A 26,719-nucleotide genomic window follows, 5' to 3' on the forward strand; every position below is an offset into this window, starting at 1 on the left:
TCGTTAGTCTTATATGAAAAGTTACGAAATATTACTCACCGTTTTCAGCATCTCGAAGTTTCCTCTCTTCAGCATGTCTATTAGCCTCCGATGTTCCATTTCTTCCTTCGTTATGTACATCTTCTTATTCTTCAACTTTTCACTTTCGTAATCGTCGCACAAAATATTATGAAAATTCACCTGTTGTACCACATGATCCGGTCTCGTTTGCTCGACCGTATTTTCCGGTAAATCCTGCTCGAATTGCAGGTTCTTAACGAGAACTTCGTTAACCACTGCACCACGTTCGTCGGCATTCTTCATCGTTTCTTCAACTACATGATCTTGCAACTTTTCACCAAACTGAAATTTATTTCGAGAAGGATCATCCTCGATCTTCAACCTCGTGCCTCCCTGCTGACTCTCCAGTTCGTCCACAGGAATTGTGACGGTCGACAAATTGCTGTTCTCTCGCGAATGGACCGTCAGTTGGTCCTGATCTCGCGGCGCTTCCTCGTAACTAGCCGCGAGATCTTGGAGGATTATCGTCGACTCGTTTGGATCTTGTCCAATCTCTTCGTGACCTCTGGATTCTTTTCTTTCTGGAGACCGAGGTCGGATGTTCGATTTAACGTTACTCTGGCATGTTGACGCCGATTGGAAAGTGGCAAAAGTTCTCGCGGGCTCATTAAGAACAGCCTGCTGCTGTTGATTCCACTTAACATAAATCGGATTGTCTTTCCTTTTGTCTGCCGATTCTTTCGACTTGCCATTTGGCAGACCCTTCTGCACCTTCAGACACTGCTTTAATCCGATTTCCGGATATCTGTAGGCCGAGCCTTCACTCTTTCGATCGTCCTCCTCGATAGTCTCGAGATGCTCGTGTCGCGACTCGCTGCTCATGTCGAACGTCTCGTCCTCGAGCGACGACGGCGTTTCCTTGACAGCTGATTCTCGATCCAGTCGAGTAATGCCTACCTTTTCACCGTAAGGTGACGCTTGCAGGGAAGGTCGAAGAATTGATTCGAGATCGTCCACGTGGATTACTTGCGGTTGCAAGCTACGCTCGTAGATCCTCTCCACGTGATCGGGAGAGGCATAACGCGGTACTCTGACGGGTGGAACGTTTTCACAGACTGTAATCTTGGATTTGATAATACTCTGCTCATTCGGCTGTTGCTGTGAATCACTGATCGCGGTGTAGACTCGATTGTTTGGCTTGAAGCTCGACGAAGACACGACAATCGATATCTTCGTTCGATCCTGTGATCCGGCATCTCGCGAGGGAGACGCACCGAGATCCTTGCGCGGCAGAACCGGTGGCCTTTTGACCTCCATCGACGTCCCTGCGAGCTGATGATACCTGGCTCTACGCGATTCCACTTGGCCTTGAAAAGCCCGCACACGAGCGCTAACAGCCGAGCCATAAATCGATTGCTCCTGCCGCGATTGATCGATCGATCTGGGCTCCCTTCGAACGTCGCTGCAAAACTGAAGTCGGCGTCGTGGTGTCTCGACCGCGCCGACGCGGTCAGTGTCCGTCGGCGAAACAATCCTCGACGAGCTACCTCGAGGATAGCTTATGGCGGCGCATCTTGTCGACACTTCCATCGATTTACAGGTCGCCTCGACCGTTTTATCGGCGGCAGCGGGTCGCGGCGTCGGCCCGCTCGCCGTAGCAGCCGACCGCCTACTTTCTCCGTCCTTATTTGGTGAGATCGACTCGCCTTGGTCACTAAGGCTGCCTCCAGGCAGCAGTAGGCCCTTCGAGGGGCCCAGCTCGCGCGACGGCTCCGTCTCCTCCTTAACAAGCGAATGCGCTTCCATTGCCGCACAGTTTTCATTCACGCTCTTTCCAGAACGCTTCAACGATGGCCGTCTGCAGGAAATTACTGACGATGTCGTCGTCGTCGTCGTTGTCGTTGTCGTTGCCGTTATTGACGTACCGACGGACATCTCGATCATCTTTGAACTGTTAACGATGGATCTACCGTGATCAGATTCGCTCATCGTTTTTGGCAGATTCGTAATCCTACTTGTAACTGTAGTTTTCTCTTCGAGATTTCCTTCGGCGCGCCTGGACTTGAAACTCGAGCCAAGAAGTCCTCTCTGAGGAATCCTGGAAGCCGGATTGGAATCACCAGATCTCGATGACGCGACGCTCGACTGAGCGCTAAAGCCATAATCCTGCTGCTTACTCTTCACCGCCAAGTACTCTTTATACGTGCCTCTACTAGTGTTCACACCAACGTTCACCTTCTCCGGCCTGCCACGCTCCAATCTGCGATTCACGCGAGTCAGGTCGTCGTAACTCGACGAAGTTCCTCCGTTCAATCTGTCTCTCGCCTCGTCGATCGACGACCGAGACCGCGGATCTTGGCCGCGATATCTCCGCTGGCTCTTCTGCTCGGCGCTGCTGTTGGACCTCGTCAAAGGTTTTTCACGAGGTGTCACCGGAAAGTTTTGACTGTGTGCCTGATTCAACCATTCATCTACTCTCTTCTGAACCTCTCCTTTGCGTAACAGCATCTCGGGCATTTTCGAGCGACCGCTCTCGATCGCATCTATTGTAACCGGCGGCGAAACGCAGCAAGCGTCTTGCTGGTGTCCCTTGTTAGTGTCTTTCTGTCTGTCTCGCGAACGCTGTCTCACTTGAGTCTGCTGGTTTACCTTTAGCACCGGTTGAACCTTTTCCCTCGTCGGAATAGATTTAGTCTGAATCTTTGCACCGGACAGCGGCTTTATCTGCTTCGACTTTACCTGCTGCCGTTTTTGCTGATCCATCATTATTGCCTCGAAATTTGTTACGCTGATATTACCCACATCACTGAGATCCGACGATCTACGGTAGTCCAGATCCTCGTATTCGTCCAGAATGTTGTTTACCGACTGCGTGTCGATCGAGCTGGTACTCTTCGACTTGTTTCTCGCGACGCTCTCGTCGCTGCTCGAGTAATTACTTTGTTGCTGCTGGCGCTCCCGGCTGATCTGTCGCTTGGGACGTGACTTCGGCTTCTGATATTTTATCCCCGCATTCTCGTAGCGCGATGAAGCGCCTCCGATCTCTTCGCTTCGGTCTGTCTTCGGAACGGATTGACGCGCGTAATGTTGCTGAGACGACTCCTGCCGATGATTGAGCATCTTGCCGTTGTCAGACATCGGCAAGTCCCGCCTCGCAGTCGCCGGCGAATCGGAAGCCCGGAAGGTCGTGAAGCTCTGTACGTTCCGCGAACACGTGTCCTCCTCGGCGTTCGTCAACCTCTTCGACGTGATCCATGAAGTGATCAGATACGAAGCCTCGCCGTCCGCGTTGATCGCATCCTCGTCGGCGAAAGGAATGCTACTGCCGAAATTGGATTTCGAAATTATTTCATCGTTCATCTTCTATCGCAAAACGGCATCTTAGGTGCGTCTTCTCGTAGGAAACAGGAAGGATGGTGCTGGCACGAAGAGATCCTGAAATAAAAATATTAAAAGATGTAGATTCTCGCAAAGAGGTTTGCAAAAAAAAAAAGAAAACAAAATAATGAGCGGCAGCTGTATATCTTATAAATTTGGGCTTGATGGAATTTCGAAAGTATGAAAGAAAGTGTGAAAGTATCCCGCATGATATTTCAAAACGTTAAAGAATTCTTTCTAGCATCACAGAATATCGATTTATTTTAGAATAAATTATTTAACATGTGGAAAATTTATACTTTTAATAAGCACACACACAAATGTGTTTAGGTATGCAAAAGTACATAATTATTCAGAGATGCGCAACTATTTTAGATTCGCAGAGAGAAACTAATTTATCGATTAATTTATCAGCCTCAATAACGGGATCAACTCTATAAAATTTTAGAAACTGCTCCGACTGCTCGCGTGCGAGCACCAAAGATCATCCACTAAGAACGGTCCATGCAGGAAGTGTTCCCGCAAATCCAACGTAGTAGAGTCTTAAACTCGCAGATACGCGACGTGAAGCGGCCGGCGCGGCGGAGAACGTTCTCCTCGTTAATTTTTCAACCTGCATGGAATTTACGTGCGTGCCCCGCTAAATGTTACTGCCGTGCGACTGCATTTCCGCTTGAACTCCACGTGCGCATTAAGTGCCATTTTAACTTGCGAACACGACCTAGTCTTTTGCCAATAAATCGGCGAAGGTACGAAGTCGCAATATAATAGATCGAGGAGAGCTGATAATTATAATTTTCACAAATCTCGAGAAAATTTAAGAACACTTAACTCAGCAAACGAAAAGGTACGAGTTTAAGATTACGAGAGAATCAGAACGATTATCTTGCGCGATACAGAGCTATTCAGTTTAGGATTAAAATTTCTCTCGGCAAAATTCGCTATTTCGAACTCGACCACGTTCTGGAAATCCCGCCGATCGACGATAAATAGCAGAAGGCGCCTTTCCGTAACGATTGCGCCGATCCGGCGCTGCCACCGTTTGCCGACATTGAAGGCACGTCCTATCCTTCGTGGAATTTCCGGTAGCTGACCGGTATCCGGTTTGAATTAATTCGGTTCCTGAGCACGGGGGGACGTTAAATATTATAATGTGTTTGCCCCGAGGAAATCGTGCGTGGAATCCTTAAGAAATCCACAAGAGATTAACGGAATTTAATATGCCCGTGGAGACCCGTAATGCGAAACACCATTATTTCTTCGTCAAGTGAACCTGCAAGTTCATAGCGTTTTGTAAATTATTAGGAAGATATCATTGATTCATCTGGGAAATTTTCAAGTAGAAACAACACATTCTCTCTCTCTCTCTCTCTCTCTCTCTCTCTTTAAAATTCATTTAAAGTTTATAATATTTCGTACTAAATTGAATTTATAAAATATGATTTATTTAAATTATATATATATATATATAATTTAAATAAATATATATATGATCAATCAAGGTGATTTTTTTTTAACTATTTTGATCAATTTAAATATGTGAATTAGTCTATGCATATATCCACAAATATAAGATAAACAATTGTATTTCATGGTTCAAGTTAATATCAAAACTGAAATATTAGTAGAAAATATACCGATAATAATTCTCATAATTAATTTTTTAGAATTTTTTTACATTTTCTGTGATAGACAATACAAATAAAATTCGAAAAGTAACATGAACTCTTCAAACACATGTAAATACGTTTTTATGTGGCCACCAACGATTAATTTCTCCCTCGAATGAGCTCGCAGTAATACACATCAATAATACTAATTTGTATAATTAACAAAAAATTTAATTTGCGAAAACCCAACTTACCCCCTCCCCCCCCCCCCCCACACACACACACATGTAGCTGAGGGTTTATTAAATGTATAGCAACGTGAGGGAATCTCGAATGCAAATCAAATAAAATCACGATTAATAAAGCGAATAAAAATACGAAGAATCGTGTTGCTTATCGGACACATCAACCGAATCAGTTGCAAATTGCGTATTTTCGGCAAACAGTCGATTTTCAGCGATATATCGTCCAACGAAAATAAGGATCGGCCTGGCGATAAATATTCATAAAACGATACGCGATAAGGGTACGGGAGGAGTTATGTAATCGGATAACATTCGCGAACATGTAAAAAGGGGAGTGGTAGATTTTATTCTATTTAATTACAATCCGTTGCGCGATAGCTATCGATGCGATATAATTCAACAATGCGTTAAAATCGGCGAGAGCATGGAGTAAAATATTAAACGATAATCGCTCGGAATCGCAAACATCGTCAGCCCCCACGGGAAGGGTAGATGCAATTTACATGAGGCTGTAAGATCACGCGCGCGCGAGCGGTGTAAATTGAATTAAACTGTCGCGGCTCCGTTGCTGCACTATTGCGAGGTCTTCTGGTGCTCTAATGATTCCCACACAAGCACGCGTTTTGAAGCCCCCTGGCTGGAATTCTACTTTTAGATTGCAGATAACGCGTAACCCACCGCGTCGTAACGAAACGCGCGTGAATCATGCGTGGCATGGGTGACGACGGCTTTAAATTGACCTTAAAATTGCCAAACTCCATGGCAAGAGTCCACGTTTGGCTAAAATTACTCGATTAATTCAATCTTAATTAGATTCGTTTAATGTTTGCGCAAAAAAAATTTCTCCGTAACTTTATCAAATTTATATATCTCTCTCTTTGAAAAATAATATATTATAATAGATTTGTTTTTCGTGTTATGAAATATGCAACGAGAGAGCGACGGTTGTGTAAAAATAAACGAAAAAATAAAAAATAGAAAATAAAAAACAGAAGCGCAGATAATCAAAGCAGCGCGACAGAAAGAGATATATCAGAATAAATTTCTCTTTGAAAAATGTTTTTATTAAAAAGCTTTAATTATGTCTACCATTGCGTATCATGCAAATGAGAGTAAAGATTGTGCTTGCTGGGTAATATCAGTTTTCCGATAAAAAATGTTTACCGTGTGTACCCCAGGAATGCGAGTCATAGGTGTGTTAGATAGCGTAATTAACGGTACTGGAAAATTCAATGGTGTTTCCGTGAATTCACTGACCCGAATCCTCTATGCGCGCACTAACACGCGACGCACCGAGGGTGACCACAATCTGCGCGATTTATAGACACTCGTCGCGATTCAGCTCATGATATGTCTTGTTAGCGAGCCCTCGGTATTCACTGTCGCGCAATAATATTCGCTGTAGCTTACTTCTGTTGGAATTACGACGTTAGAAGCAAGATATCATCAAGTTTTCCACTAGGACATCTTGGAAGAGATGAATCTTCATTCTACATTTTGACGGAAATTTGAATTAGCTCTCTCTCTCTCTCTCTCTCTCTCTCTCTCTCTCTCTCTCTCTCTCTCTTAAATATATACGTACAATTATACATCTACCTTTAAAATAATTCAAATTTCCATAAAAATGCACATGGAAATTTATTTGTTTCAAGTAGAAAAAATTACGTGCGATATTTTGCTTCTAATGTAATTCTAACCATAGCAAGCTGTATTTCTCTCTCTCTCTCTCTCTCTCTCTCTCTCTACACACACACACACACACACACATATATATATATATATATATATGTTTATTTATTTATAGTGTATTTTACACATATACATACACATTTGATTCGCGATACAATATCATTTGTAATGATATACATACGCGGGAAGACAGTTATTGTCTCGGAAAATTTTATTTCGCGAGAGAAACGCCTTCATAAATTCGCTCTCTCACGGTATTCGCGAAAAGCAATATATTCCGCTAAGAACAGGGAGAAGTCAGCGGCAAATCGGTATTGCGCATATACATAATTCATCGATTGACGTTCTCGAATGAATCGCGGCGTATTAGAATTGCGGTGAGACGACAACGGAATGCAAAAATGATCGCGTGGGCTTAACGACCGTGGCACGGTTGCGTAAAAACGAAGGATGGTAATCGACCTACGATCGCGGAAAGCGAATACGTACATCGGGAACTGACTCGTTAGCCGAGCGTGAGGCACTGTGCACGCTATTTAAACCTTTTAACCTTTTAATTAATCGGGTGACGAGATCTTTGATCCTTTCCCATCTAATGTTGGCTATAATCACCCGGATTATTCACCCGGTGCTATCACTGTTGTCCCGAATTTCTTCTAATTTGGGAAAACTATAACTAAATTAACTAAAAGTAAACAGAAAATTTCATATTGGTGAAAATACACATGCATAATGCAATACGTTACGATGAAAAACATGTAGCAGAATCAAGCACTAAATTTTAATATTACAAAATATCAAATCCCTTATCCTTCCATTAACTTTTATTAAAACACGTTCTCTCGGAAATAATAAATAATAATACTAATATATGTACATCAAGACAGATAAAATATGTAAAATACGTAAAAATTTACACCATTAATCTGAATATACATGTAAACCAAAAATGTACTTTTTTTAATTAATAAAAACTTGTTTGATTAATTGACTGTTATAATATATTGACTTTGAGGAATATTCTCTGTAATCAGTTTATCGTGAAATTCATGAATATTTTTACGATGTTAGTTGTTGAATGAGTGTAATAGCCAATATGAAAAAACATAAGAAAATCAGTATTTTATTTATTAAGTATTACAATAATAAAAATAATTGAATGTTTATGTAAAACAAAAGTTTATTTTCGTGTTATATTTTCTACGACATTTATTCTAAAAACATCAAAATTAAGATAAAATGAGAAAATTATTTATTCAAACGCAACGAGTTGAGACAGCTTAATCGAGTGCTCTATTAACATGCTGGGAACATTTACTAACATTAACAACGCACATTCAATGTTAAACATCTAAACAAACGATTAAATTATTTTAATGTAAGAGAAACTAATTTATTTTATAAAAATACTGTGACGAAAGTTTTACAGTTTATTATTTCGTTCAAATATTAGCATTGTTCTAACCGATCTTTGTTCTACTTTTGTTTTGAAACAAAATCTAATGCTGCAAATAGCAATAATGCACGTTTAAGAAAGAATAATCATCTTAATACGGACAGTGACACACGCGCGGAAATCAGCTTTCAGGGTACTCAATCGTAATCGCGGGTGTTTTGTCAATTACTTCGTTCAACCGACGATACTTCTCGTGTAGAGACCGGAAGACACGGTCGTTTCCTGCGGTAGCGCCCCGTAATAAAACGTACCGCACGTCTCGTAGCACATACAAGAGCAATCTTATCGTGGATCGGGTGCTTCACGCGTTTAGCATACGCGCGCGCGCGCGCGCGTGTATGCGTACGTGATTAAGCGCCGTCGAGCAGCAACATTATCTGGCGATATGTAGGTGAGCACCGATCCTTTAGGAAGATTAATGACCCCGTATTATCTGGTCGATATAGCGCCGCGGTCAGGCCGGGGCTTTTTGAACGCGCGGGAAGACCTTCGCCTTGGACTCGACTTCGCCGCCGTTCGTTTATCATCCCGAGACGATATTTCCAATCGCATATCTCGCATCGCGAATAATTCAGATTTGCCGTTCGTACGTATTATTAGCTATTATGTAACGCGCTCGTAACCCTCGAGATACAACGTCCCGATGTTCGATTTTAATATCGTACTCGTCTCATCATTACACACGCTATTATTTTCGAATTAAATAACACGCGCCTCGGGCAACGAAATAAATCAAGCTCGAGACCGCTTCGGTTTGAATTTTCCACGCAATTTTCTAAAAATAGGACAATGAGTCGTCCACCTTTGGCTGCGAGTCAAGTGTAGAAATGTTCGTGAAGCGGTAGCTTCGCGAGTTTGCTCTATTGTGAAGTGCGTTTGCATATATTAACACGCAACCTAACATAAAATTTCTACCGGAAAGTAATGTTAAATCGAAAGTCGTCAATTCCCTATCGGACTTGCAATGCCGAGAATGTCGGTAAGATTCAATCGCCAGATTATTCTTTACAGTTGCTCAAGAGAGTCGAGCTACCTTACACGTTTCTTTCTTCTAAATTAAATTTTTTTCTGACAACGATATATCGATTTTGTCCGTCCGCTAGCACGTCTTTGCTAACCATTCTTCTAGGTATACCGGTCCCTTCCGGCTAGTGGTCTCTGAAAACATGCCCTCTTTCACAATCCTCTCGTCTCTTCCTTTCTTCTAAACCGTTGGGCTATTCACGTCTTTGACAGAGTTGCCTTCAGGGTGGATAACCCGAACGCAACTACGTGGGGGCCTACGCACTCAAAAGTTTTTCGAACGACTCGCCGTTTCTACCCGCGTGAAGGAACACCGCGATTGCATAATTTTTCCTAAAACACGGAAACGCGATAATTTCTACGATTAGCGATGCAGAAGTTTAATTTAAATAAATCGACAAAGTTTTTGTTCGTAAAGATTTATTTTGAAAAAGTATTGTGTTTATATACAGTAAAATACAGCGATCGAAAGTAATTATTACGATAGGCATAAAATAATAATACCAATTTTGTGCCCTTGTCCGTCATGCTGATTGCATAACGCTTAAAGTAATAAAAAAAATTACGTGCTTATGTATTACGATATTATAACGATTACGATAAAACAATTATTATTTTATAATAATTATTTTATGTATCATCTGAATCTGCGCTTCATATCAGAGTTGTCTCGTACGGCGACTCCAAGAAGTACCTCGCAACCTTTTTGCTCGTCTTAATATTCTCCGCGTAGGTCCCTTCGCTCTGGGTTGCATATGCGACCCAGCTTCCCCCTCGTTCTTTTGTTCTCGCCCATGCTTTCTCTCTCTGTTATTTTTTCTCTCCTATCCTGTCCTATCCCCGCAACATACGAGATCTGCCCAGAAGAGACTCGCTCTTTTCGACAAACAAACCACACGAACAAATGTCACGAGCCGCTCGAGACACTGCAAAGCTAAAGCATCGCTTTGCTCTTTTTCCACACGGCTAATTTACGTTCGCTCGTTATTACCGCGTGTGAAAGTGGAGTTTATAGTGCCTTCGGCGCGTTTTTTGATTTTTCAATTTGCGTCTCTCTTTCCGACCGGCGAATTCTTTTTTATTACCGCGTTTCGACGTAGCCGTTGCATTATTTTAATTATTTCCCGTAATGCAAGGAGGTTAATTATTTAGAATATTATACATACAATTTTTAAACAATAACGTACAGGATTTTTTTATTAAATATTACTTCAATTTTTATTTTTTGAGCATATAAACGCGATTTTACAAACGATGTAAGAAAACGTTACACGTCCCTTAGCAGATCAGACACAAGTCAAGCGTCGACAGAAAACGCTAAAGCCAAATCGAAGCATTAAAGTACAAGAATGACATTTAATTCTTCGCATCGGAAGAATGTCTTTGAACTCGGTTTGGAACCGGATACGCTTGTTACAGACCGCGCCTCGCCTCTGTCGTTCTCTCTCTCTCTCTCGCTCTCGCTCTTTCTACAAGATTCAACGGACGATCGGCAGTAAGTGCATTCACACGTAGATAACGCACACTAATAATAGCGAATGCGTCGGATTCATGTTGCGAGACTCATTCATGCTGATAACAGCGCCAAACGCGTGAATTGCGAGTGATATGCTTTTTATCGCACAATACGGATACGCACATACACGCACACACGTATGCGTACTTTTGTCTACTGCATGTACGCGCGCGCAAGTGCGTATTTGTTGCAAGCATCGTGACGTTCACTCAACTATAATCTATCTCTTCCGAGGGATTAAACTCATTAACGCAAAATTACAACTTCTATCTTTATCGTACCGTAACAGAACAGTTACAGTGCTTTTATTTTCGGCACAATACGCGATGTTGCAACGACACGAAATGTTCAAACGGAAAAATATAATAAATCGTAAATATTATATATATGTATAGAGACGAATCGAATATACGTAAAATATTTCTTATTAAAGTAAGAATATTTTTTAAATAAATTACGGTAAAAATGATTGCATTACTTTTATCACACGCATCTTTATTATCCTATATTATTTACTTGTTTATTTCTTGGCCAAAAATCTCATTACTTGTTCTCGTCATTTCACATAAAATGAAATAACGCTTTCGGGCGAATAGGCAGATTAATCACAAGATGACAGTATTTAAAAAAAAAAAAGATCTATTATTTCAACGTTACATCATTACTTGCGTAAGCTTTGATTACTGAAATAAACACCTCCTACACATTATCGCACCTTCCTTAACGGGCCGATTAGGTGTTCTCTTCCTCCTCCTCAAATCCTCCGCAGTTCCTGACTACTAACCGCGAAGCCGATTCTATCCCTAAAGTTAATGTAACTCTGTAAGTTGTGTGTGGAGTTCTAAACCCGTATAGTCGCTCAGTGTATCCAGAATAGACATGTCGGATAAATATCCGAGCATTTATCTTCGTATTTCAAAAATCATATATAAATACAGCTTACTTTATAGTTTTCTCGAAATATGAAAATGAGTACAGTACACTGAGAGAAATCGTTTGGTAGAATAGTGATCAATTGAATTTTATAGTTAGTGGTAACAAAAACTTACATTTAACTTTTACATTTAACAAAACTTTTTGTAATTTGTTGTATGAAAATAATTATTTGGTTAAGGCTACAAATTGTTTAGTCAAAACAACTATTATATTTAGTAATTATAACTATAAAATTCATTTGTTTACTATTCAACCAAACGTTAGTTGATTTTACCAAACATTTCTCTCAGTGTATGTCTTTCCTGTAATAACCCTGCATGGCTCAAAATTTTTTTATAAAAAGTAGAAAAGTAGTAGAATTTATACACTATTAAAGGGTATATTGGACTAATACATAATAATTATAATGTAAATTATAATGTGAAGTATAAGACTGCAGGAATATACAGGAAAAAGAATTAAGGATGTATAGGACATTTCTCAAAATATCAAGAAAATTATGAAAAAATTACAGATTGTTTATATTGCATTTGAAAGTAATAAAAAAAAATGTGGCGGCGATTTTCTCTCGGGATAAAAAAATTATTTCAATAAGAAGTAGACATGTGCTCTAATAAAAAATAATGAATAATGAAATAATGAAAGAAATCTGATTTTTTTTATTGTATTTAAGTATTTAAGAAAATAAAAATCTTCATTTTTTTGTGTGAATACTTTAAATATTCAAAATGATTTATATAAAGTTTCATTGCGATGCAGAGATTAGTTTTGTAAAATAAACAATTGTTATTTATTAACAAAATAACTGAACGGACAATCGCAATGAAACTTTGTATAAATCATTTTGAATATTTAAAGTATTCACACAAAAAAATTGAGATTTTTCTTAATATTGTAAAAAATGAATTAATATTCTCAATAACAAATCAAATAAATTATAAAAATATATTATTAAATAAAAATTATAATTTTATTTACACAATTTTCACTACATATACAGTTCATTTGAAGTATTAATATTAAAAATATTTCCAAATTTTGTTTACTTTGCATGAACTGCAAATATGTCCGACACATCTTTAAAACTCTAGCGATTTCATACACAGATCTGAGAAGTACATTTTACTCCTTGCAAACGCACCTTACTTACGTATCTCCTGTCTGTCGAAAGGAGCCGTTATTATCCTCAATAAATGAGCGCGGTTGCGTATCCGGACGATTCCAGGTCACGCAGCGTAATCGACGCGGTGCAATCCCGTGTCGGCATTAACCGAGAAACATTTCTGCGCAGTCAATGTCGCGCGCGACATCAATGGGTACGAGACTGCCGATCGCATCGATCTTGCAATCTCTAATCCTCTCCCGCTCGCCGCAACACCGCATCGCGGATTCGCTCCGGCGACTGCATATCGTCAAGCTGCATTTTTGCAAAGCAAAAGCTCCGTACGAATTTCTTTGACGCGCGCGACGAGCAGCTCCTTGAATTCTTCTCCGACCGCGAACCATTCGAGTTCCTCGAGTCACGAGCGCGCTTCTCGGAGTTGCACTCGATGCATTTCTACCAGCGTGCAGCAATCGCGCCAAGGTGCCTGCCTCGGCCTCCCGATCCGATCCCGCAGAGCGTTGTAACGCGATTCGCCACGCAAAGGCTAACTTCTCGCGGTGTCCTTCGACGTCGACGCCGGTTGCCCCCGGTACGCGGCCGTGCGGTTTCCCGCGGCTCCGGTTTCCTCGAAGAGACGCAGATTATTGCTCCTCCGGATTGCACGCTGGATTTACGCGCGACCCCTGAATTCCCGAAAAAGGGGTTCGTGGAAAAGGAGCCCTCGGCATCGCGTCGCTTGCACACGCAACGCGGCATGAAACGTAAAAATACGTGTTCGGTATTTCTGTCCTGGCGACGCGTGCAATCGGTAAACGGAGATGATGACTTTCAGCGAGGTTCTAGATACAACACGTAATTCAAACTCAATGATTCATTAACAGTCGTTGCTAACAGAGACATAAATAGATGTGACAGTTTTTTTCGATGTAAACGTTCATTGAAGAGAAACGTGCCTTCGGCTTCGGCTTCTTCAAATAGCTTTCAAGTTCACGGAGTAGCTGAACGATCCAATAATAATTACCGTTACATCGCGCCGAATGCACCGTCACAATACTCGTCACAATAGCAATCTCTCGCAACTTTGAGCGGGCGACGTTGTTTACCGCTGCAACTGGTCTGGCCGGCCTTAAATTCGGGAACCCGACAGTTACGGTTTTGTTTGTAGTGAGTTCTGTCAGCGAGCATTATCGAAGCAAATTAGCGAAACGCACCGCGCCAGCGGAGCAGAAACGATCCGTATAGCTGCGACAAGCTGCTAAACTATTACTCTGCGGCGGAAACTGCCATTTGAAACTGCCGCGAAATTCACCGTGGAAGGTAGGTAACATCGTGCCGCGAGCCGAAACGGTACCTCGCATCGCATGTGTCCGCGCGTGATACTCGAACGTCGATACGTGTCGAGAAATATCCTGACTTTGTGGAAGAACTGTTGGCGAACTTTTGAAAATCCCCGCGCACGATGCAAAGTCTTTTCTTTTCTTTTCTTTTCTTTTTTTGGTTGCGAATCAAGCTGTCGCTCTGGTCGTAATCGAGGTTGACGGTGAGATAAGCGTCTGTTGCGTCATCATTTCGAGATGTTCCATTTCGCGGTGGGGGTGAGGGAAAAATGTCCAAGGATGCTACGCAGTAACGTTTATTATTGCGGTAACGTTCTCTTGATGCTTCTAAACTTTCTCCAAACGCACACAATGGCATTGTTTCCAATTAGACCGCGGACATAATTGTACGTTTCCGTCGAGGTTTTTTTTGCGGACTGATGTATCGCCGACGTACAAGCCGAGCGGTGCCGTTATCGCGGGGAGAGAGAGCATCGCAATTTAAAAGGATGGTACACTTCGCGGTACACCGATTGCTTCGTGACACCAGCCGGTCGGCCGGCGATAGTCGATCCCGATTTCACGAGCGCGGATAGCGGACGATCGATCGCCTCTTTCTCTCTTTCTCTCGCTCTCTATTTTTGCTCCGTTCCGATACCGCGTAAGAAGTGCATTACGGAATTACCGCGCGCCGCGACTACGACTAGGCTACGTTGTATTCCGCGAATTTCACAGTCCCGTAACGGCGAATCGCCGCGTTAATCGCATCCTTTCATCCGCGATCCGCGCGAGGCGGACTGGCAGCGACGTCGCGTAGTATCGCGAGAAGGTAATTGCAGCCCCTTGTGTAGCACTTCAAAGCGGATCCAAGCACTATATCTCGTACCACCACTATCACGTGAAATTATGCACTATTACCGGGACGGAGAGAATGCGATCTCGATATCTTTGTGCAATGTTAAGACGTGCATTTACACCGCTCGCTATAAATCGAGGGTAATTGTTGCGTCGAACGTACGATCTCCACGTCGTAGAAATTCAAGGGGGAATTTCGAGTTTTGTAACTTCTATTATTCCGATAATTGCTTATAATTTCATCACTTTGCGCACGGACGTACGTACGTACGAACGAACGAACGCACGTAGCGTAATTGATGTTATTATTAGTTCCCGGACAAGCAAGTTGACACGTTTAGTTAAACTTTGTGACGGAAAGTTCTTCGGCGTAATTCGGGAGGAATTTCGACTTACGTTAATAACACAGGGATTACGACAGCTCGAGACGAGAGTGCCCTTAAGAAACTGCGAGCGAGCTCGAACTTGTCTACTTTAATATTCGTGAATCTGCCGTGAATTATAATTTGCAAGGATAATGCAGGAGCGGCGACGATGATTCAATTCTCGTCTTGATGAAGCGTCGCTAACAGATCGTCAAGATTATCGTGGCACACGTATAAATTCGTAAAATGGCCCAATTACAAATATTTACACTTTCAAAGGCGACTCTCGGCGCGCACAATTTCCAGGAGATCCGAGAGATAATAATTATCGTTTCTGAAAAAGTCGCGATGCCGGAAAAGGCATGACAGCCGCGCTGATGTATGCGAGGATGCAATTTCGCGAGCGGGAAAAGCCGCGGAAAAAGTAACGCACGGCGGAAGAACGAGAGAATGTTGAGGGAAATGAACACGGATGTAAACACCGGGCGATAGACAGAGACGAATGGGCCGCGTTGCGTGCCGCGAGATAAATTGAATTAACATATTAATGGGCGACGAATAAAAAGCGCGGCGCGCCATTCAGCGTTCAGTCTTTCTCTCGCCATTGTACGAGATTAATCGAAAAAAAAATTCAAGGATTAAAAGTATCGACAGCTATCTCGGCTTTTCGACACCTTTCATTAATCGTTAATTATTTTAAAGAACACACTCGTCTCTCTTTTTTTTTATGTCAGGGTGATGCGTGAAATTTGATAAATTTTGATACAAAAACCAAGTTGATTGACATGTGTAAAAAAGAGATTTCATAAGCGAGTGAAAAAGTTGAAGAAAAAATGAGTCACACTTGTCTGACATGACGTATGAATCAGCCCACGTAATCAGCAGGTTTTGCTTCGTTCAACTTTGGCCTGTTTGCTCCACCAAGATAAGTCGAAAGAATTCGAGTGATACGTTTGACGGCGTATCGTGTAGATACGTGTGAGTTAGAACGGTCAATTGGAATCTAAATCGAGCGTAATAAGTCGTCGTTCGGAGCAACGCGAGCCGTGATCTCGTGAGAAGAAGGAAGCCCTTAATCGGCGCTTATTAATTTAATCTCGAATTAACGACGCGGACGAGAAGAGAGTTTTATATACTTCGCCACACTGCTCCAAAAGCCCATCCGAATAACTCATCGCGCGAGAATGAAAATGCAAGTACCGAACCGTTGGACAGATTCTTGGCGTAGAGACGTACGATAGGAAAAATGAAAGAATCGGCCCGAGGGATTTAACTCGTTTGGGAAAAATGGACGAGCTCCATCGCGCTAGTGAATTTATTAATTCGCGAACCTCCGGCAGATTGCAACGGGAATCCGCGTGACAAATCCGACAAGTAATTGCACAAATGGAGATACGCATCACTGTCGAAATCCACTTGATTATTGATCTCGGTTAATCCTATTGAGAATCACTGTACATTCGATTTCTCGAACCGGAGCACCGATGCGCGCTGCGAACTATGCAGCATCGATCCTCTCGATCGCGCTGGCGCGGCAAGACTGGCCGGCATGGATCAGGATCTTGATCGAGGGACAACGACCAGGGACGGCGTAAGAGAGGGTTCATGACGAAAACACCATTAGCCATTCATGAATAATATACAGCTAAAAGGTTGCTTGAACTGTATTGGACCGTTTTGCCGTTTGACGTTGGAATTTAATGAGCTCTCCGAAAGTTTAAATGAGCAATGTCCGAAAGTGCACATTGCATCGATTTAACGCTGTACAATTTTAGAATATTAGTTTGGTGCGTTTGAAAGCGTAGCGCAAATTTATAAAAATTAATTTGCATAAGTTACAGAGAAGGATCACGCACAACTAGGAAAAAAGAAAATGTTTAATCGAGGAATTTTTTCTACCGCGACCAAATATTTTGTTTTGCACAACAAAAAATTGACGACTTGCTTCTGCAAAACACATGTAAATAAAAAAATATTTGTTTGCACTAACTAAATATTTGTTCATGTGAAAATGGTTTTGCTCGGTATACTTTAACCAAATTATTTGTTGTTTGTTTGATATATTTTAACCGAAAATATTTTTCCTAGTGCAAATTAGTGAAGTCTTAAATAATAATGCTAGGCATTTTCTTAATTTGTGACTGAAGATTTAGACTGTGCTTGAAAATTGAAGATTTATAAGACAGAACAAGTTTTAATTTTCAAACTCGAGCGTTAATTAGAGATATAATTTAAACACACGGTTTACGTCCTATGGAGCTGAGAATTTAATCTTCAACATCAGCTATTTTAACGATGAGAAACAGAAACATCCGACGCGTTTATCGTATACGTTGATTTATTGCAGACCTCCCTTCTTTTTCCATGTTGCTGCATGAATTCGCATATCGTGACTCGTATTGCTCGTGAGAGATATGCCGCATTGACGGAAGAGGAAGAGTCGAAAGTGTAAACGCGAACACCCCTCACTATCTCAATTGATCTTACGAAGTTCAGACAGATTATCAATGTCTAACGCGCGCGCTACAATTTCTCCATTCCATGAAGCAAAATTATACTGAAATACATGCTACGTTATAAGAAGGAGGAGACTGTAGACAAATTTAGCGAGTAAAAGTACGTGCGCGAAATGTATGAGGAGAGACGTTCTAAAAATACATCTTAAAAGAGACTCTCCATATGTATAAATATATGTCGCAAAGATTTAAATATGGATGGAATATGAAATTTTTACTAGAACTCACATTGATCAACTTGGTTATGAGAAGGCGTTCTACTCTGTTCTCTTTTATTAATATTTCCATAACCTAATTATATCTTTCTAAATTTATTACAATCAGAGCTCGACTTAAACTTTGATTTTAACTTGTCAATTATTAAAATGGAGTACACAGCAATTGTCTGTGCAAGACTAAGGAACACTGAGAGGAAAACATTTAATATTTGCAGCTATAATTGCATGGTAAAATAATTATGATTAGGAGCTTTATTTTTACAGTCATTATTGATGTAATGTTAGTAACAGTAATGTTTATAGTTCTCCCAACTGTGACAAAAGTGTGTATTTTACTATAAATGATAATTTTAAATATCAACGTGGATGATAAAAATAAAATGAACATTTCTATGTTAATAAATGTATTGAGAAAAAATTACTAAATTTTTTAATAAATATTTAAGTAATTGCATTAAAATAGTTATTCTATTAAAATTTCGAGTAAATTTATTTACTAAATGTAAATAAATATTTATTTAGTACAAGAACTACTAATTTAATTTAACTATTGTTTTTTTTTTTTAGTAAATGTTTATGTATCCTAAATAAATATTTTATTGCAACTATTCAAGTAAATATTTTTTCTTTTAATGTGCAATTACAATTGCATTGAATACAACTACTTTGTAAACATTCTTTTACTATTTACGTAGTAATAATAATTAATAGCTCTAATTTGCATAATTAAACTAACCAGAAGAACATAATTGTCACTGAAATGAATTGTAAATTAAATGATAATTGCAACCATATTTTTCTCTTACAATTAGCGAACAAATAAAAGAATGTCATTAACGTCATAACGTACGCATGTTTATTGCGTAGAATCAGTCTCAGATAATCAATTCACAATGACGAAAGCAAGGGTCTCTCGAAAAGCTCAAGACATAAAATACAATGTTCTCACATAGTTTTCTCACAAGAGAATGCGGCGAGGCCGGCTCCCCATGAGCGCCCCAGCCATGTGACTACATGGGCAGTGACTACGTACCTGTTCCCGCGGTATGCGTGGTATACCCGCACCACTACCTTCATCACTACAACAAGCGCGCCGAGATGCACATGCACGTATATAAATACGAGCATCTCCCTCATTAAGGCACTCGACTGGTTTGGCCCACGGCGGGTACGATGCTTTTCGCGCACACGCACGATACGCGAAAGTGGCAGGTACACACGCGCGTTACAACCTATCCACGAGGCCGTCCTCACGTGGCCATTCGCGTTTAATCCCCGGCTTTATTTTTACGCGGTTCATTAACGACGGATCATGACACCTTGCGAATCCGTTTAATTAAAGGGAAACGAAATTATGGAAGGTACCACGCGGCGGGGGAATAATGGCCCTTTTAGGAAAGACGCATCGTGCAAATTAACTCGTTTTTGGAGCGAGATCCTTTTTTATGAAGCCTTTTATTAAATTTGAGAAACTATGATACTACGTATATAAGTCTCTTCATTATATGTACTGCAAAGAGATCTTTTTTTCTCTTTTAATCCACTCTCGCGTATTTGAAATGCTATTATTAATTTCAAATCTGTCGGTCAAATAACATTCTAACGTTGGTCGAATAATATTGCTAATATTTATCTTGGTAACATTATCTCTATCGGGATACGTGTTTAAACTTGAGACATGCACATGTGGTCATGGTATATACGTATCCGTCTGCAGACATGTTATATCCTTGCCAAAGGATGTGGGAGTTTGACTATCGCAGCAGTTGCAGGAGTAGCATGTTACGCAGGTAGCGAGCGAGGAAGCGGAATATCGTTTCGCGAGCAGGGAGGATCACAGGGGTTGTCGTTTGGGGACGATGGCGCTATATTGTGCGGATACCGAGAGCGTCTACGCGAGAGGTACTTCCGCTCGCTGATGTTTCTTCATGATGCTCCCTGCAGCGCCGTCCTTCGTCGCTGGCGGATGTGTCGTATCGTCGACGACTTTTGGCTCTCACCGTAACGAGTTTCCGCTGGCGGCAGTATTAGGACGAATCATCCTACCGGTCGCTCCTTCGTTCTTGAGGTCCTTTCGACTTCTGCTCTCGCTTTTTGGCGAGATAAAATTGCTTTATAGAAACTACTTTTGCACTTGGGAAGATGTAAAATGCGGTTGAATCTTGTGCATAAAAACTTAATTGTAAAATTAACAAGCTCGTACGCGGCTTTGAAACATTTTAATATTGAATTGCATTTTGGTCTTACAATTTTTTTTATAAATTTTTTTATTAAATAGTCCATTTTCCGTGCATGAAAATATTAAGTTATTTCGAATTGCATAAATAATTGGAAGGAACGAATATATAAAATTTCTATATATTGACTTTTTATAGATTATCTGAAGTAGATTTTACTTTTTGGAAAATTTTAATTTTAACTTTTATCATCATAAGATATTAATGTTTAATTAAAAACTAAAAGAAAGAAAGATAAGTGACGATGGGGCTTTTGGTATCTTAAATTTAGCAAAGACTATTATCCCAAATTGAGCTTGCGAATGTTAGGACGTCGCATATAATACCGTTGTGTTTTGCCAGGTGCACTGTGTTTGATTTAATTCGTGACAGCAGTCACATTAGATGCTTTAACACCAAGATTCGCACGCGACATTATTTACGGCCCGTGTGTGTAATTCGTAGCGAGTTAACCGGTTCATCGCACGTCACATGCGTGGTTGCAATGTACATTTGTAACCACATTGCGCGAATTTCACCATGTCGGACAAGAAGTCCTCAAATGTGTGATTAATGGAACACGCGACGCTGAACTTCAATTGTTTAGTGAGAAATGATAAAAATCAGATATCCTTTGGTAAAACATCTACACTGCAGGCTGAAAGTTAAATATCTCGGTGAAAAAAGAATCGTAGAGTACTTTTCGAGGACGCATTTTCAAGAATAAAAGTCAATTTTTTAATCTGTGTGTTAATTTTGCCTCTACGACATTTAGTAAATTACATAAAATTAAAAATTAATGTTTCTTTTTAATATTTTTGTCTCTGAAATGCTTGATGACGATATCGGACAAAATTCAACGTATAAGTATTTTAAAATAGACTTTCTAAACTTCAAAATGCTTTTCTAAAAAAATTGGTCCAATAATTTTTCGCAATCGATTTATTAAAAGGTAGCAATAAAAAGTGACTATAAAAAGCGGACGAAACGTATTTTTTAATAAAAATTATTGATAGTCAAAAAAGTCGTTAAAATTTAAAAAAAATCTGTGAATCAAGCATATTATAACAAACTTTTTTTTTCTCTTTTTTTCGTAAATCCCTTTAGTTTTGAAATTAAAAAACGTTTGATAAAAAATGAATTTACTCAAAAAATTCGATGTTTCAGTGGAAAATCATCGTACCAATTAATATAATACGTTTCTCACATCTTACTAATCAATGTTTGGCATTATTCTGAAGTTAAAGTGGAAATATAGCTATGTCGAACGTTAATCATTTTAATGGCTCATAAAATTAATTAAGATGATAAATTGTGCTTACATTTTTATAGCAACGAGCAACTCTGAAATATTGGTTGCGATAGCAACAAAGAAAGAGAAAGCAATAGTTACGCTTGTCGTTTCTCCCGATGATATTTCAGTCATTGTCTGGCGAGGACAGGTAGTGTGTCTAGATAAATTATAATTTCGTAGTAAATTACAGAGAAAGATCGTGCCGGTGATGTGTATTTACTCAAACCGGTTTTGACGCGCTCAAATCTTCGGTCGTGAAGAGGGGACCCCTCTCGCGGTCGCGCAACCGAAGGCGGCTAGTATTTCATATGCCGCGTGTCTTTCGGTATCAACGATGTAATCTCCGTGAAATTCTTAATTCAAGCGTTACCGTCATAACTTCGTAATTTCGTCGGATATAACTCTCAGAACGAACGAACGGACGGACAGTTTTGCCGACAATTTTGATGCGAACGATCATGTAGCATCGTATTTTTCTACCGGAGGCAAATGAGAACACGCGCATAAACGATTGCCGAACGCAGTTTCTCTATGCGATTATCTTTAACGCGTGTCACTGATAAAATAATCGTCATTAGAAATGATGCAGGCGAAATCTAGGGCGGCAAGTTTTGATTACTTTTGTATCGCGCATGAATAACTTGCGAAGCGCGGATTTACGGAGTATCTAAACGATCGTTTTATGGCTAATCTAAGACGAATGATGAGAAGCGCGGCGGCTATTTCTTATCGTTTATCTACTTGGATTACTCACGAGATGGTAGTTTAGGTGTGCCGCGCGAAGACTGTCGTGATTCAAGTCTAAGGAAAACTGGATAAAGCGCGCCAGGGCAAATCGCGATTTATTGGGCCATGCAAAATGAAGGGAATTGCGTTCCATATCTTTACGAACTGCAGAAGAAGTCGCGGAACGGCGCATTTTCTTAGTAGGGCACCCTGATATCTCTGAATAATTTCGCGGCTCGCACAGCGGAATCCGAATGAAATTTCACGTTTCAAAAAAAAAAAAGCTATACAGTCTCAAATTTTGAATCAATTTTAATGTGAATTTAATATAACTTTGTTGAATCAAATTTTTATTTTTTGCCTGTCTTCTTTATTGTATCAGACATAAAGAAGTTAAATTTGGAAAATTTTCAATCTGATTTAAATTCAATATTAGTATTAAGCATTTAAAACTATATTAAAACCTGATGAAAGCTATAGAGACTGACGTAGTCTTACTAAATCTTAACTTGAGTAAGACTAAATTATTATTCTGTTAGTAATTATTTTTATTAATTATTTATAATAAAATTACAAGTGTTGAACTTCCACGTCTATTGAAGTTTGAAAATAGTTTTCGTTTAGTACGAAAACTATTTATAGGTGGACAGATTAAAAGTTTATTTGCAATGCCTTCGTTTGTTACGAATCTGTTATTTTTCGAGTGTTAAATTCTCGAAAATATTGAAAATTATTTTTGCACGTCTCTCGAACCTCTTTAAATAAGTTTTTTTTTATTAAATTGTATAAATAATTTTATAATATTTTTTTCCTGAATTAGAATCTTGTGAACTGATACTGGTATAATTTTTAAATCTGATCAAAGTCTATTGAATATTTAAGCTTTTCAAAATATCTATCTTATGTTAAATTGTATAGGTATAAAATGAATTATTTATTCTGATTTAAACTTTCTAAGTCTATAACAGCTTCTTCATGCTTGATTTTAGTAAAGAAAAAAAAGCAAAAAAACTCGACGAAGTCGTTTCAAATTTCATGATCTTTCATCGTTTAAAAACCATATTGAAGTTGGTTCAAATATATATATATATATTTTTTTTTAAACGTGAATTTAATTCGATCCCAGCGATTGTGCGTCGCTGGAATCACGAGTGTTACGTAACGGGTTATGGGAAACCGGCCATACATTCGATTCGTTATACGGATAGTGGTAATAGAGATTAGAGCAAACCTCGAGATAACGGAAGCGGTAAACTCGGTCGCCATCAGCGCATCGCCGACATAAAAACGCGCATAGTCATCGGGCCTCGTGAATACCGGCTTTATTTTACCGCCGCTGCTGCGATAAAGCGTATGAGTGACAATATTTTATTATGATGCGAGATGAAATCTTTTTCAAGCGACTACTGATTATAGGCCACCGAAATAAAATTGACTGACGCTGGGCAGTATTAAATGAAACAACAAACTTTAATAGAATCAAGTATCGCGGCGATAATACTTCCTTCTAGAGAAATCTTTTAGCGTCTCATTTGTCTTTCTCTCATTTCTGACATGAATACGCGAATCCTATCGCTTCCCTGTAAAAGCCGTTCAATTTAGGGCTACGCCTTCCTCGCTCCGGATTATGTTACCAAATCGCGAATCGGAGCGAGAGCCGGTCGTCATGCTCGAGAAACGCGGACAATAAACCCGGGTCAATAACAACACGGCAAATTCCTCCGCTCGACACAATAGCCTCCGCATCGGCGATAATCTACGATTCTCCGATAAATAACTTGGGAGGAGAGCGCGGGCGTTTTCGCCGGCCGAGATTCGTGCGCAGCCCACAGCGAGCGGCGTCGTCGAATTATTCCGAAACGCAAGCGGATGCAGCGCACGGGATCCCGGGCTCGCCAAATCGCCTGACTTTCGCCGCAGTTTCGCAGTCGGCTTGTTTCGAAATTCGGCGTGCATTACCTGGAAAACAATGCCGCCACCGCGTCGTTTCAAGGCTGTTTCACACTTACCGCCGCGCGGACTGGTCATGAAGTGGCAAGTCGCGCTTGAATTTACGACGTAATCGTGTAACTCGCCGGCACCAGCAAAATTTTTCTTCAACTTCCGCGGAGATTTACGGTATCTTAAACTTTTGATATCGATAGTTAATGTCCGATGAAATTCTATTAAAAATGGAACTGCAGAGAACTGCTCGGAAAGAAAGTTCTTCGGTCAAAGATCGCAAGTTTCGTTGAGATTAAAAGTAGCCAGAAGAGATTTTCTACACGCGCGATACTTCCAATTATTTTTAATATTTGTTTCTAATGATAGCTATATTTTTTTTGTTACAGGTGAGTTCACAAATATAAAAAGAATACATACGAGATTCTAGAAAATTGAGATGGAACGTAAACGGTATGTACACCCGCATATCCAAATTTAAATTTTATGATTCGATTAGATTGCAGAAAAATTTACATTGTCACAATATTATAATATTACCACGATTTTTGCATAACTACAAAATCGTATTCGAGTACCAGTTGTTTATTCTGTTTTCTAATATTTCCAATTGAAGTATTAACAATTGAAGTCTCAATTGTTCAAAATTATAATCTAAATTAAAATTTTATGATTTGATCAGATTATAGAAAAATTTACATTCTCACAATTTATACTGAAAGAAAAACGATTAAATTCTAATAACTATTTATTTGAATAGTATTAATAAAATATTTACTAAATATAAATACATGTATATTTATTTTGTACAAAAATCATTAATTTAAGTATCGGTATTTCTTACAAGTAAATATTTTATTAGTATTATTGAAATAAATTTTTATTAAAATTTAGAAATTTTTTTCTCGGCGTAATATTACCACGATTATTGTATAATTACAAAATCGTATTTAAGTACTAATTATTGATCGTGTTCTCTAATATTTCTAATTAAAATCTCTAATTTCTAACTAATGTCTCAATTATTCCAAATTATAACGTAAATTTAACTTTTATAATTTGATCAGTTATAGAAAAATTTACATTGTCATCGTATTATAATATTGCCACGATTTTTGCTTACCTAGAAAATCGCACTTAAGTATCAGTTGTTTGTCCCGTTTCTCTAATATTCTAATTAAAGTACTAATTTATGAAGACGGATTACATTGAGCAGCTTTTACCGGTACTTATACAACTGCTTCCGTGCAGCTTCAGTCGTAATTATTTTATGGGATCTGAAAGTCTCGTTCTCATCAGCGCGTTCATTATACGGACATTATGCGATGTCATTGCGTGACTATTTCGAGGACGCTTTTCATTCGACTCACAATAAGCCATTGACGTTGAAATTCGCCAGGTAAAAATGCGAGTGGAGCGCGCTAAAAACGGTAGGAATTATAGACGAAAGGCAAAGAGCAAAAAGTCCGTTGGAGAGTCAACGAAAGGAAGACAAAAGATCGCGAATTGCGAAAAAGGGCGTTGAAAGGGGGAGGAAGGGACGAGGTGAGGAAAGAATGAGACCGGCCGCATCGGGGTGGCGTACTGCGAAGGATATATTCACGCTGTTCGCTCTTTTGTTCTCGTAATCACCATTTGTGCGCTCTCAGATGCAGCGCATTCGTTCAGCGGCAGATGTGCGCGCGGCTGTTGCATCTCGCTGCATCGCGAATCGAACCGGTTTGTGCGGTTTTCTTTAATTTCAGCTTATCACGGGAGTACATATATATACGGACGCGCGCGCGGAAAAGCACTCGCGATCGCGCGAACCGGCGCGATCGAAAGCGTTTTCAACCGCGTGTATTGTATATCATATATAAATCGCCCGGGAAAGTTTTATTCGCGAAACTCGGCGCGGTGGAATTATTTACGCGGGATCTTTACGGCGCGGTAACGTAGGATGCGCTGCAGAGCTGTGCGATCTTATCTCTACGTTGTGCGATGTTGCAAAACGTATATTCTCGGCGAAGAAAGGTTCGATCGCTACATAAATATAATAAAATCCGCGAATATGAGTAAGGGAAATGGCAAAAGTACAGAAGGGAAAAAAACCGGCAGCTCGTATTATCGTGACTTCTTATTGTAACTGTGTATTAGCGGTTATTGATCTAAGTCTTGACTTTTTGACCCAAAATTTCAACAAACAAAATTGACGCAACACGGTGCGCTTCGCTCTCGTAAAGTCGTATTTATCATTCTAATGTGACTCGCCTCCGCCTCTGTCAACGACGGAAACGAATGCAATGTCTTATGCATCTCGATGTGTTTACAGGAG

At 39.9% G+C, this 26,719-nt stretch overlaps 2 protein-coding genes across 3 annotated transcripts in view; one reads left to right on the forward strand and one right to left on the reverse strand.

Annotated features, from left to right (window-relative positions):
• Nucleotides 1–17,019, reverse strand: part of LOC105195613 — a 270,526-nt gene extending 253,507 nt beyond the window's left edge. The window contains 3 exon segments of the mRNA XM_039448075.1: nucleotides 40–3,435; nucleotides 12,995–15,341; nucleotides 16,826–17,019. Of these exon segments, the coding sequence (XP_039304009.1) occupies nucleotides 40–3,360 (3,321 nt within the window). The 5' untranslated portion in view covers nucleotides 3,361–3,435; nucleotides 12,995–15,341; nucleotides 16,826–17,019.
• Nucleotides 1–26,719, forward strand: part of LOC105195607 (retinol dehydrogenase 12) — a 117,635-nt gene that overhangs the window by 13,304 nt on the left and 77,612 nt on the right. For both annotated transcript variants that reach the window (XR_005574516.1, XR_005574515.1), the window contains exon 7: nucleotides 24,795–24,858. The gene's annotated coding sequence lies outside the window, so the exon portion shown is untranslated. The remainder of the gene's footprint in view (nucleotides 1–24,794; nucleotides 24,859–26,719) is intronic.

Source organism: Solenopsis invicta, chromosome 4, assembly GCF_016802725.1.
Source record: "Solenopsis invicta isolate M01_SB chromosome 4, UNIL_Sinv_3.0, whole genome shotgun sequence".
NCBI lineage: Eukaryota > Metazoa > Arthropoda > Insecta > Hymenoptera > Formicidae > Solenopsis > Solenopsis invicta.